The sequence below is a fragment of the Miniopterus natalensis genome, chromosome 4, assembly GCF_054644295.1.
Source record: "Miniopterus natalensis isolate mMinNat1 chromosome 4, mMinNat1.hap1, whole genome shotgun sequence".
Taxonomy (NCBI): domain Eukaryota; kingdom Metazoa; phylum Chordata; class Mammalia; order Chiroptera; family Miniopteridae; genus Miniopterus; species Miniopterus natalensis.
The window spans coordinates 19677128-19691820 of NC_142084.1; the positions used below are offsets into that span (position 1 = coordinate 19677128).

At 43.7% G+C, this 14693-nt stretch overlaps 1 protein-coding gene across 1 annotated transcript in view; it reads left to right on the top strand.

The window, feature by feature from the left end:
- The window catches only part of TRPC7 (transient receptor potential cation channel subfamily C member 7), a 111880-nt gene that overhangs the window by 74381 nt on the left and 22806 nt on the right, over positions 1–14693 (top strand). Inside the window, exons 5-6 of the mRNA XM_016197578.2 lie at positions 6523–6756; positions 10508–10772. Of these exons, the coding sequence (XP_016053064.2) occupies positions 6523–6756; positions 10508–10772 (499 nt within the window). The remainder of the gene's footprint in view (positions 1–6522; positions 6757–10507; positions 10773–14693) is intronic.

The following is a 14693-nucleotide window of genomic DNA, read 5'->3' on the forward strand; positions in this document are numbered from 1 at the left end:
CTCCCATGATGTGTCACACTCATAAATACAGTATTTCCGACAGACTGGCTATAAAAACACCTAAACCATTACTCCCTCTCTACGAGAAGCAGCCCTAGAACTAAAGACAACCACAGGACCCTAGCAAGTCCAACCTGCACCTTTAAGGGATGGCAAGACTGACCACAAAGAGGCGAATGGTCTTATCCAGGTGTCCCTGCTTCTGCCCTTCCCACTCCATGCCTCAGTCTATTCTCAGCATAGGAGCTAGAGTGATCCATTTTAAATGCAATCAGGTTTGTCGCTTTTTGCCTCAAAACCCTTCAGGCTTCCCACCTTCCTAAAAGTGGCAATGTCATTACAATGGCCTACTAAGCCATCCACCTCTCTACCCCATCTCTTGATCTCATCTCCCTCCACTTTCCACTGCACTCATTATTTCACCCCACTGGCTTCCTGCTTCATAGTTTCTGCCTCAGAGCCTTTGCTGGGCTGTCCCCTCTGACTGAGCACTTTTCCCACAGGTAGCTGCCTGGCTCACTCCCTTTGCTCAAAAACCTCCTCAAAGTGAGGCCTTTTCAAACCAACCTATTTAAAGTACAAAGTTCCTCTATCCCCACTGTTCTCCTATTCCCCCTTCTCTTTGTCTTCCAGCAGCTCACGCCTGACAATACTACATGCTTTCCTTCATCTCTGCCTGTCTCAATATTAATATTTATGTAATCATACAAATTTGTAGTTGACTCTTTTCATCTGTTGGCCCTCTCTGCATGCAGTTCTCCCAATGACCTCTTTCAATGGCCACACAGTGTGAAAATGCTCTTACTTCCCCAAGCCCCTATTCGCACTGGGCATACAGGCTGTTCTTCTGCTGTACAGTTCTACAGAAGAGTTAAACCCAATTAGAAATACATTCTTCCTTTATTCCAGATACTTGAGTACCAGCAGAATTTTGGTAAAATTCTAGACTGTCAATCCAGGAGACTCGAGGTATACGCAGAGGAGGTGGAGACGACAGGGACTAAGCATACATACCCCGAGGTAGAAGAAAAACCAGAGCACAATATCGAGAGAGCCAAGAACAGAGCAGACCAAGGGTAGGGGATGAATCTGCTAGTACTCGTGTCTCTAGAGCTGTCAGGCAAGCTCGCTGCCGTGGGGAGGACTAAATGAGCCGAGAACATCACTCCTTCCAGCCTGGAGAGTCCCCAACATCAGTTCATTCCACAGGAACCTGTCTTTCTTGCCGTATCATAAACAGCCATGCTGGGGTAGTTGAGCTTATAGTAAAGCTTTTCAACTGGAGGTTGTGCCTATGGAGACATTCATCAGAGGACTATGCAACAACATTAAAGGCTCCCAGGAAGCCATCAGGCTTAAAGGGCAGAAGCCTCTCCACAATGCATGTCATTTCTCCATCTAGGAAAAGAATCATGTCATGAAGACTCCTTTTACACCACTCTTACAGAGAACCTGACAGTGTTTTCTTAAACAGATGCCCCAGGATTGAAAGCTCAACTGATGGAGGGGGATGGAAATGCCAACATAGCGGGAAAATACACTTAGAGACCCAGAGAAGAGGAAAGAGCTTGGAACTGAGTGTGAAGAAACCCAGTCTGACTGTGTCCCTTCCTCCTTGGTGGCTCTGTCCGAATTTGTTTTCACCTGTGTAAAATGTGAGGATCAAGCTGCTTCCTCATCCAGCTACCTGGGATTATAAACTCTTTGAAGGCAATGCTAAGACTTACCTCCAAAATCACATGTCTAGGTTGGGTCAAGAGTGAAACTGTAAAATCACATGGGCTGGGTTCCTCACCTAATTAGTTCTTCTGATGGTTTCGTTTATTTAGACAAGATTTCCAAGCAGACTACTCCAACCAACTTGCCAAAATTTCTCCCAGTAAGTCAGACCATGTTTCTGCCCTGCTTATCACCTTTAGGGGTTATCTAGCTGTCTCGGGTGAAAACCAGTCTCCACCTCATGGTCTACTGTGCCTTCACTAACCTTTCCAATCTCCAGTCCTATGCCCTGACCCTCGAGCCACACTGAGCCTCTTGCGGTTCTCTCATTTCCATGGCCATGACCTGGAACACCTTGCCAGTCCCTCCTCCTTCACCTAGCCAACTCCTGGCTCCTCACACCAAGTGTTACCTTCTCCATGAATTCACTCCTCACTCAGTCAACAGCTATATATTGTACTAGATACACTGCTGAGTCAAATATTATAACACAGATTGCTCTTATCCCTGTCTCTCCACAAACAGTCCTGGACATCTTTTCTTACATCATCTGTCACTCTTTAGCACAGTGCTTATAGATATATCTGCCTCCAGCACTGAACTTGCTAGGGAAGGGATGCCATCTTCCTGGTTGTTGTAACCCCATAATGGTGTCTGGCAGAGACATGGTGCTCAACAAAGCCTGGTAGATGGGTGAATAAGTTCCTGACCATGGGGTAGCTGTGCCTAGCAGAGGGCATAGTGGGTGACAGAACAGGAGAGAGCAAGGCTCCTAGACTGCCTGTGTGACTTCAGATGACATACTTGCCATCTCTGTACATGAGTTTTTTCATCTGCAAAGTGAAGATAATTACAGTAGCTACTTATCAGGTTATTAGGAAGATTTACTGTTAGCAAAGTACTTAGCACGAGGCCTGACACCAAACCGGTGCTCAATAATCATTAGCTACTAAAATCAGAGGAGGATGAGGAGCTTTAAGAAATTTTTGAATCTATTAATACCATCTTCCTACCAGGAAAACAAATGAATCCTGAATGTGTCTGAGGCCAAGACCTGTTGCAAAGGACCTGCCACTGAGATAGTTTGGATATTAGGGCTGAAGACAGAAAGCTTCTAGGCATATTCTCCCTCCTGTAAGTTCACAGAACACCCACATCCTGCCCCAATGATGAGAAACTGGCCTGAAAGAGCAGACAGGCCTTCCAGGAGGTGCTAGGGAAGAAGTGTGCTCTACTCAGGCCCTGGGACAGTGTAGAGGAGTCCTGGGGACCATGGCCATTCAAGGAGACTGCATATTTGTCTCACCCACCCAGAATTTTGAAGAAGAATTCCTTTTGAATAGCATCTGAGGCAGGGGTGGGAGTGAACCACCTTTTGAACTGTCAAGCTCCATCTCAGCAGCCTCCGGCCATTACTCCAAACCTGCACAAATGAAGCTACTCATTGCCCCCAAGGCTTCCCAGCATTTCCCAGCCTGTTCCCCTGCCAGCCACCCTCATTAATTATCAGTGACCTTGTTCTCTAGGTTCCTGTCTTCCCTGAGTAAAGGGGATTATGCCTGATGGAGGCTCCAGTAACCAGCAAGCATCCTGACCCCCAGAGCCGCAGGGCTCTAAACACTCCTCTGATTGACATGCTGGAGGCAAGAGACCATGAGGCTCAGCTTGGATATAAATTGCTGAACTACCCCCAGCACCTTGGAAGCAGAGGGTCTAATTTCACTCACTAAAGTATTTAATTTCACACATTTCTTTTTTCATTAAGCATTCCTGCTGCTCAAACCCTTGGGTCCATGCTACTTTTACTCATGGCCTTGGAATAATTTAAATTAGTCTGGGTGAGTTAATATTCAAATCCAGAAAGACTGATGTGGGCATTTGAGCATGGAGTAAGTAATTTGCAATGCCCAATGAGGAGCTCCATATTGGTTAGAAAAGTGAGTTTCCTGCAAATAATTTTCATTTTAGATTCATAGAGCTTTTAACACTTGTAATTACTCCAAAACCCCAAGAAAGTCAAGGGACTTATCCAAGTTCACACACCCAGTATGTGGACAAGCTAGAACTTGAGCCAAGGCTTCCTGAACTAAAGGCAGTGATAGCCTTCAATGGTAGCCTGTGCCCAGTTAAAAGCAGTTCCACTAAGCATTAAAAATTTTAATTTGGGGTAGAAAAAAGCAACAAACATTTTTTCCAGCCTGGAATGGTTTTCCTAATATTTTTTAAATATCTATTTGGACAGGCACAGATGAAGGTAAATCTCAGTGTTAAGGATATTACTTCACTGAATTACCACACAAATTTTGAAAGAGTAAACTTAAAAACTATGGCTATGTTGGGCGGGGGGGCAAGGGTAGGAGAGGGGTGTCTTATAAATAGATTTGCAGTGTTTTGGGATACTTCCTGTTGTAGGGACTCCAATTTCATAAAGACACACAGATCTTAGAATCTATTTGATCAAACAAAGCCACAATTTCTCTACATAGCTGCTCTTAATTTTCTTCTCAAAAAAAAACATTTAGTTTCAAATCCTTTTATTTGATGGACAATTTTCACCAGAATATGAAAAACTCTGATTTAAAAAAGTCCCTGGGGCCTGGCCAGGCGTGGCTCAGCAGTTGAGCGTCAACCTAGGATCCTTGGTGATCCGGGTTCAATTCCCGGTCAGGGCACATGTCCAGGTTGCGGGCTGCAGCCAATCAATGACTCTCTCATCACTGATGTTTCTATCTCTCCCTCTCCCTCTCCTTTCCTCCCTCTGAAATCAATAAAGATATATTAAAAAAATAATAAAAATAAAATAAAATAAAAAGTCCCTGGGAAGAGTCCCAGACGAGTGGAAATGATCAGCTCACCACTCAAATTCAACCAGATGTGGCCCTGTGACCAAGTCGGCCATGCTTCGGGCCCCATGACCATTTGTCTGCTCCTAGTATCATCCTTACCTCCAGGTTTTGGTGGTCATCTGACAGTGTGCTTGGGTTTGAGGTCTGAAGGAAGACATTCACCTGTGGGCATTCACAAGGAAATGAAGGACAAAGTTGCGGGGTGGGTGAACTTACACAAGGAAAGAGGGAAGAATGAAAAGGCTGAAACCTTGGAAAGTAGCAGCCTTTCAGGATAGGAGGAGGAGGAGTAACAACAAAGGATGCTGTGGAGAGACGGGGAACCTGGGAAGGCAGGTCATCGTGTCTGATGCACAAGAGCCAGGGGAGTGCCAGGGGAGCGCCAGGGGAGCGCCAGGGGAGTGCTAAGGGAGGCTAGCAGTGTTAACATTTCAAGAGTGTGTGGTCAGTCAGAAGGAACTGTTTCACTAACTAACAAGTTAGTGATTCTTCTACCATACTAACCTCCTAAGTATGCCTCCTAGCTAGGCACATTATGACTCTCTGTGCCTAAAGAAACAGCTGTAAAACTGAGACAATAGAATTTACTTTATAAGATTAGATTATTGCAAAGATTGAAGGGAGTTAATATAAACATATATATCAAACAGTGTCTGGCACATACTAAGTGCTCGAAATGTTACTTAACAGTTAACTTTTAATAACTCAAACCAATTTTGTTTTAATAATCAGTAAAAAGGCAAAATAGCACTATTCAATAAAAATATAGTGCAAGACATACCATAAGCCACATATTTAATTTTAAATTTTCTAGTAGTCACATTATAAAAATATATAGGGGAAATCAATAAACAATATATCTTATTTAACCCAACATATCTAAGTTATTGTCACTACAACGTGTGATTGATATGAAAAATATTTGAAATATCTTACATTTTTTGTACCAAGTCTTTGAAATCCAGTGCATATTTTATACTTATACAGCACCTCTCAATTCAACAGGCCACATTTTAAGTGCTCAATATCCACATGATTAGTGGCTACTACACTGGACAGTGCAGGTATGGAAGGATACATACCAAATTGTCAGTCTAGGCTACCTCACAAGGCTGTGTTAGAAGTGGGGTGGGGGAACTAGTAACACTTTGTTTACATACCTCTGCATAGTTTAATATGTAACAATGAGGTCATGTGCCTTTAAAATCCAATAAATTATAAAAAGGTATTAAAATATTATAAAAGAGTGCCCGGCTGGGCGTAGCTCAGCGGTTGAGCGTAGACCTAGGATTCAGGCGATCGGGGTTCGATTCACGGTCAGGACACATGCCCAGGATGCAGGCTCGGTCAATGACTCTCTCATCATTCATGTTTCTATCTCTCTCTCCCTCTCCTTTCCTCTCTCTGAAATCAATAAAGATATATATATTTTTTTAAATTATGAAAGAGTAAGAAAAAAATTAGTAACTCAAAACTAACACTCACCAAAACAGTCACAGAAATATAGAGGAAAGCATTCTAACCTGGAAGTTAGAAGATGGGGGTTCTAAGTCACATGTGGGACCTTCAGAAAGCCCACTTGCACCTCAGTTTCTTTACATTTACTTCAGAAATTAATTCCTTAAGACCTCCCCATTCTTAAAATGTATAAAAGTCAGCCACTCTACTTCTCTGATATTGCCTCCAAGAATCTATCAATGAATGAGAACCTTCTCCTGACTTCTGGAGATAGATTATCCATGAGGCACTGGTGAAACCTATTCTCACAGTCTGAGGATTTGCCAGTTCTCAACCTACCTACCTTTGAAGACAGGTTTCTGTTTGCTACTGGCTATCAACCTTCTCAGCTCCAAAGAGTTTTTATTCACATTTGTACCCCAGTTCCCTCTGTGACCTGCTGCAGTCACAAATACCAAGGAAACTGAAAAATGAGCCTGACCTCATCGCTCTCCCACAGGAATGATTTGGTCCGAATGCAAGGAAATCTGGGAGGAGGGGCCTCGGGAGTACATGCTGCACCTGTGGAATCTCCTGGATTTCGGGATGCTGTCCATCTTCGTGGCCTCCTTCACTGCGAGGTTCATGGCCTTCCTGAAGGCCAGCGAAGCCCAACAGTACGTGGACCAGCACGTGTCAGACGACACACTACACAATGTCTCTCTTCCGCCAGAAGTGGCTTATTTCACCTATGGTGAGTGGGTGTACTCTTCCGCATTCCTCCCCAGGCACTTCCGGGGCCTGGCCATGGGCCCTTAGCTTGGCTGGTCCAGCAGCAGCAGGTTTGTCACCCAGAGGCTTTGGTCAGCTAGAATGCTAATGCAGACACAACTCTCTGCCCCAAAAGAAAGTCCTAGTCACTGGACTACAACAAGCTGAATTAGTGACTACAGGAAATTAATCATTTTGTGTTAGGATGGATTTGTGTGGGAAAGGCTCTTTGACCATTTCTGTGGGATTTTTTTCTTTTTTTAAACAAAAATCTCTATTCTTAATAAAAATGCAGATCCAGGAGCTTTTCCTTCTATGTTGGATCCCTGTGTTTTGTGCAAAGATAAGTCGTGACTTTTCAGTTTAAAAGATATTTTCTCATGGCAAGACAGTATCTTTGAAGATTCCTTAATTCTTTCAAACCAGTGTGAGATGCTGGATTGAAATTTTAGGAATAATAACCAGTTATAGCATCTATTTACTGAGGACCTACCAAGCACCATGAACTATACAGATATTTTATACCATAAATTGCAGTCCTTGCAAGAGCCCTGCAAAAAAGGTCTTTTTTAATCCTATATATGAAGAAACAGGTTTTCAAGGCAGGGTTCACAATGATCCCATAAATACAGGATTGCCTTGGATTGCAAGGGATCCTGGCCCAACATGAATTGAAAAACATGCAGAAGGCACAGTAGTTATGTTCTCAGGCTTTGGAATTAGACCTGAATTCAAACCCTGCATTTGTAGCTTATTGTGAAACCTTGTTTATTTAACTTTTCTGAGCCTCCATTTTCTTATAGGTAAAACTGTGATAATACATATGTCAGAAAGTTTGTTTTAAGGATTAAATAAAATAGTGCATATGAAGAATTTTGTACTGTATTCTGAAAGTACTAAATGCTCACTAAGTAGTAACAGTTATTATCATACTATTTCTTGGGTGGTTTTCTTGCTCAAACACTGTACTTTCTGTACTAAAATAGAAAGATGAGTGGGGAGAAGAAACAGTAGATATTTATTACCAGTAAATTAGCTGGACATTTAATAGGCACTCACTAATGGCAACTGTTACATCATGAAGGGTTTGAATGTCATATGTCACTGTTAAATAAAGCCACATGGCTCCTGTGACCCCAGAATCATGATCAAGTACAGCAATGATGTGCAGGGGGCTAGCCACTTAGTGCAAAAGTCAACTTGCTACCCATATTCAATGTAGATTGTGGTATGCAGATTGTGTGACCTTTAAATGTGGCAGGGAAATCCCCACTAAGAAATGGAGAGTTTTATAGTATGACAAATCGTTCACTCTTCATTTTTTGGTTCACAAATTCAGACTTTTTAAAAGTAAAATGGTCTTGTATATTTTCCCCCCTGTGCTGCTCAGGGTTCATCAAGGAAAGATTAGAGAATCTTAATACTGTGTTGAATACTTTTCTTAATGCCATGATTCAGGCTTCATATTGTCTACTTGTGACTTCAATTCCTTTTATGGATTATATTAAGGTCTCAACCAACCCAAAGCATTGCATATTATTGCCCTTGCTTTTATGGTTCACTCCGTGCCCTTGGAAATCTTTTGGATCTGTGGTCGCTTGTGCTCCAGTTGTGGAGGAAGAGCGCCCTCTTGTGGCAGCCAGACAGTGGCACCTTCCAACCTCTGCAGCACCAAGTAGGTAGATATTTTTCAGGTTAGGACAAATTTTCTCACAGAAACAGCTCCAAGAAGAAAATCCTTTTGTCTGAATTATCACAGTGCTGCTTGCTTCTACACCTATAACAACTCTTACAAGTCAGTCCAAGGAGAATATTTTTCACTAAAAAGTCCTGACCTGGTCATCAGAGTCTGATGAAAGTTAAATCTATCTTGATAGATTGTAGGAGTGCCTTTTATTATTTCAGTTGAGGTTTAAGATGGAAAATTGTTGGGGGAAGAAAAAATAATTCCTTTTGGTGTCTGTATGAAGAAGCTAGGTCCTATTTCATGTTATCCAAATGTATTATTTACCCATAGAGGGTGACAGATATATCAGGAAAACATAATTTAGTCTCCTTACTTGTCTTTCATAGACTTGTGAGTTATGACCTTGATGAGAACATAGAGTCTGTAATTTTATTATACTTCCAAATGTAATTTAGAATGCACTACATGAAACTTTGTGGCAAATAGAAGCCTGCTTCCCTTACTAAAGATTTCTTACTGCTCTTTATTATTATAACTGTTTGAGTATAACTTTGAAAATAAAGAACAAAATTCTTCCTCTTCCATCTCCCTTGGGGCACCAAGAATTGTTACGTAATATCCTGGCTCTCTGCATTTACTTGGCTCTGAAAAGGACACCATACCCCAAATCCAATCTTTAAAATGGAAATAATAATATCTACTCTACAGGGCTGTTGTGAAAATTACAGCTAGTGTAAGGGCTAATCGAGGTTTCTCAGTGTTTCTCAATTTAAGTTTCACTTAGTATTTCTCAACAGAGACACTATTGGCTTTTTCAGCAGGGCAATTTTCATGGTGTGGGTCTGTCTGGAGCACTACAAGATATTAGCATCACAATAATACTCCTACCCAGTCATCAAGACAACCACAGACACCCTACACACTTCCCCAGGAGGAAGGTGCTGCCCTCATTTGAGAATCACTGTGTCTTGACACAAGGTAAGCAGCTCATTAGAGAGAGATGCTGCTTCTTGCACCATCAGAACTGCAATAGGAACACTTTGCAGGTTTTCTCTGCTGCAGAAATACACCCAGGGCAGCTCACACCCTTACCAGCGACCACAAGCATCTTCCCAGCCCAGGACAGGTCCTAGGACTCTTGCCACCTAGAACAGTGCTGTCATAGCAAACCTGGATGACTGATCACCACTTTGGGGGCCTTAACTCAATCAGGGAGCAATTCTTGCAGACACACAGTGAGGAACAAAACCCAGGAGCATTTCGTCAGGCACGATCCTTCAGATTCCTGGACCCCATGTGAGCTCACTTGTTCTGATTTGTGGCTAGTCTAAACTTGTGATTAGGATTTCATTCTGTCATTTAATAAACATTTATCAGCACCTGCTGTGTGCTAGACCCTTGTCCCCAGGACCCTCTGAATGGCCTGAAGTTTGTTTTCTAGCTAAGCACTTTACATACATGGCTTCATTTCAACCCCACCACACCTCTGCTAGGCTTTTATTTCCCAGTTTACAAATGGGGAAAATGAGGCTCAGAAAGTTAACTGACTTGCTCAGAATCATACAGCCAATGTGCAAAAAAGCCACCCTCAACCTCAGGTCTCTCTAATTCCAGGTCCATGCTCCTCCCCTCCACCTCCTTGAAAAGGGGACAGCCCCTGCTGGTGGAGCTCAAACACAGAATAGCAAGCAGCATGGTAAATGCCACCACCGGGAGTATACACAATACTGTGGGAGCAGAGGGGAACAGGGAGGCTGCCCCAGCCCATGGTGGGTCACAGGAGGCTTCCTGAAATTGATGACAGCTGAACAGTCTTAAAAAATGATTGGGAATGAAATGAACCTTGAAGTGAGAGAACAATATTCCAGGCAGATGGTCCAGCACATTCCAAGAGGGAGGATGGCACCTACAGGGTTTGGGGATTAATTTAAAGACAAAGGAGGAAATAGCATGTGATAAAGATTAGAGACCTCTAAAGACGATTAACTGGTTTCTCTTCTAGAGAACATCCTGTCCCCAGTGAGTAACCCAGATTGTTTTCTTTTAGCCAGGGACAAGTGGTGGCCTTCAGACCCTCAGATCATATCAGAAGGGCTGTATGCAATAGCTGTCGTGCTGAGCTTCTCTCGAATTGCGTACATCCTGCCAGCCAACGAGAGTTTTGGGCCCTTGCAGATCTCCCTGGGGAGAACAGTGAAAGATATCTTCAAGTTCATGGTCATTTTCATCATGGTATTTGTGGCCTTCATGATTGGGATGTTCAATCTTTACTCCTACTACCGAGGTGCAAAGTACAACCCAGCGTTTACAACGTGAGTATCCCAGGGCTCCCCCTGAGAGTTCCTATGGGTTTCCCAGGAGTCTTTGAGAGTATCTTCCAGGTGGCTCTTTGCAGAGACTCAGGTTTCCTTGGTATTTCTAAAGGTTAAAGGCAACTTATTCAAGGGTAGTTCAGAGTTCGTGTTCTGCATTTGGAAGAACAAAAAAACTAGGTTCAATCTCATTTTCCACTTACACACCATGTGGCCATGAGCATGTTTGTTCCTTAACTTCTCTGATCCTTAGTTTCGCCGTTTTGGTTTTTTTTTATAAACTGTGGTATCTTTAAAAAATGTGTTTTTATTGATTTTAGAGAGAGAGGAAGGGAGAGGGGGGGAGAGAAACATCAATGATGAGAGAGAACAAATCATTGATAGGCTGCCCCCTGCATATACCCCCACTGGGGATCAAGCCTGCAACCTGGGCATGTGCCCCAACCAGGAACTGAACCATGACACCCCGGTTTATAGGTTGATGCTCAACCACTGAGCCACACAGCTCTCCTCTTACTGGATGTGTGGCCTTGAGCAACTGCTTAAACTCCCTAGGCCTCAATTTTCCCAGCTCTGAAGTGAGAGCACTAAGATGGACAGCATCACAGGATTGTTGTAAGGATCCAAGAAGAAACAGGAACTGAATCAGTGGTGTATAAGGCTTCAGTGACGTGATGGTAATCATGGTGATGGTGAATGAGAAGGAGAGGGGAGGGCAAGCTGCAAGAAAAGAGACCTGTGGACTGAATTAGCTCCATAGGACCCTTTCTGGACAGGGGCCTAGCTTACAAACTGTTCACCAGCTCAGGCCAAGTACATGAGTGAATCAGTTGGACTCCAAAACCCAGTGATTAACTGTCAAAGGAATGAAATCACTGAAAAGCACATATGCTATAGACCTGCTAGAGGCAAAGTTAAATGTATCCACTAGGTACGGGATACACTGTTATTGAACAACAGTCAAGCACAGGCTCTTACCCTTGGCGGTCAGACCCTAATGTCCCTCCTGTGTTTCCAGTCTAGCACTATGCTTGCACACAGTATTGTTTACCAAGTGTTTCATAACAAGAATGAGGGAATGAACAGGAGAAACAAAGCCAGATGTGAGGCAGCAGGGAAAACAATGAATTGGGAGCGAGACTGTGTAAACTCTGTCCCATTTCTACTGTCCTGGTGTTCTATGCAATCCTCCTGCACTGCCTGCCACAGCTCCTTGGAAGGTCAGTACCATGACACATGGGAAGATGGAAAAGGTCATGACTTAGAGCAGGGCTGATGTAGCCACAATTCTCAGCTAGATGCAGCACAGCTAATCTATAGGGAAAAGGTGAGAGGAGGAAAAGGGGACAAAGCAATTAGCTTATCCCATGGGAACCAAATGGAGAGTTCCTAGCCATAGAGACCCAACCAAAGAGGACCCAGGCCCTCAGGGATGGGGAAGGGGAAGGAAGGTGTTGTGGTGGCAGCAAGTGCAGTGAACAAAAGACAGGATATTTATCTCCTTGGCAGCTCCTAAAATGGGATGTGCAGCTGTAAGTAAGATTTGATTGAACAGGAAAACAGTCAATAGAGCAGTGAGGTGGAGAGGAAAGAATGGATTTTTGTAAATGCCATCTCTTACTTTTTGATTGCTCCCTGGAGCATGTAAGCTCTAAGAGACCTTCTTTGATAAACAAAAACCCACATTGAGATAAGTGAGTCTTGTGCTTTAGGGGACTTACAACTATTCAGAATACCAGCTAAGCCGATGATAAAGACCAACGATACCACTCAGGTGAATGTGCTTCATAGTAGCCCATGCCCAGGCTACCCTGCCCAGCTCGGGATCTTCCCTTTGGCCCACCCACAGGGGTTCTTTTTGAGCTTGTAGGGAAAGACTGTCTATCTGCAGAGTCAAAAGACTCAGTCCTACAGAAAGGAAATTTGGCCTGCAGTACACTACAGGTATCCTTGCCCAATCAGTGACCACTGCTACCCCGCCCCCCAACCTCACCCTTGCCATGTTCAAGGACAGCTTGGATTCCTAAAGGCTGTTCAGAAGTCTACTTTGAAATTCATCTGTTATGAGCCAAGAGAGAGCTGTCTCATAGGACCCTGTTCACCCTAGGGGTACAGTCCCAGGCCAGCTCACAAAAGCCGGTCCCACTTAAACCCCACCTGGTACAGTACTACCCAAATGGGAGAAGTAGGGACATCCTGGGACAAAGCCAAGGTTTCTCCAACTGCAGACCCCCAATCCTCAGTGAAGCCCTGCCCTAACCCCCATTGTGTGCCAGTTCTGGAATCACATACCTCTACAGGCTGTTGTGGAGACAGCTTCACAGCATAGCTGGGTTGAGACCTTTCTAGTCAAAAATAGTATCTCTCCTAAGGTTATTCTGTCTCCCCAGGAATCATTGTAATGGAAGGAGCTTCAGCAGTGCTAGACAAAATTAGAAGCTTCTGTTTTCCATGATAGTTATGGAAAATTTTCACACACTATAGATAGATTCATATGCCCACTGGAGGCAGAAGGTATTGATTCAACTCCACCAGTTCCAATGAACCTGAAGGGATACTGGGCCAGTTCCAATGAACCTGAAGGGATACTGGGGCTGAGAAAGACTCCTTGAGACTCTGCCCACGCCTCCCCCACCCCAGGACCCCTGCACCATCCTGCTGTTGAACAACTTGTGACAAGCACATGAGCTACTCTCTCATTTGAACCACACAACAATGGAATGACACAGATATTACCACCAGGAAACTGAGGCTCAGAGAAATGCTGGACTTTCCCAAGATCACAGAACCAAGAAGAGGATTTGAACCCAGATCTGCATGACTCCAAGCCCATCCTCCACCTTTTAACCTTAAATTTCCCACTTCCCACACCAGGGCGTATGCTCTGAGGTGGAAGCAAAATGTCTTTACAAGTTGGGTCACTTTCCTGTGGCTATTCTAAATAATAGCATACTAAATTCAGATTTTTTATGATGACTGAGAACCTGATGATTCTACATATCTCAGCTCTAAATATACAGCCTGTGACCGTCCCCTGGGTACAGCAGCTTTCTACTCCAAAGTCTGTTCATTCACTTGACAAACATTATGGAGAAGCAACCCCATGCCAAGTTCTGTGTTTGGCTCTGGGGTCATAGAAGTTAATAAAACAATCCTTGAATCCCCAAGAAACTCATAAACAAGTAGAGGAATCAGAAAAGTAAAATAGCAAGCATCAGCTATTATACCATGTGACCAATCAGAGGGTATTTGAGCAGCATAGTGAGGCGGAAGCACTAGACTCTGTCTGGCAGGGTCAGGGAAGGCTTCTTGGAGAGGGTGACCCTAAACAGGTCTTTGAGGGTGACTAGGAGGGTATTCCAGCCTGTGCAAAGTGTAAACAAGAAGGGCACTTTTTTGAAGCGAAGGAGAAAGCAGCTGCCTTAACATCCAGATATTGATGTGCTCAGATGTTTCAATGTCTCATGATACAACAAAACCACAAAATTTAAAAAAAAAAAAAGTTGCTTCCAGTAGCAAGGTTTGGGGAAGGGACAGCAAGAGCCATGTCTGGCCACAAAAGTGGCAAGCAGCAGCCCAAGTGGCCAGCCAAGGTGACAGATGAGATAAGCACTGGAGCAGAAACAACAAAAGAAATATAAGGAGCTCAAAGAGAAGGCCAGTAGGAAGGGGCCCCCGGCCACAAGTGGAAGTAAGAAATCTGCCAAAAAGTAAGCTGTTCCTTGTGCCTGAGCTAACAGTGATCTTTAATTCCATTCCTGTCTAAACATCTGGATTCCCTGCCATAACATCTGCTGCCACTTATAGCTAGAATGAAGTGTTATCTTGGAGCTTACTGTACATATAACAATCAACTTCTGCAAAATAAAAAAGGGGGAGAGTAGGCCAGAGTTTGGGGAAATGGCAGAAGGTCAGATCAGG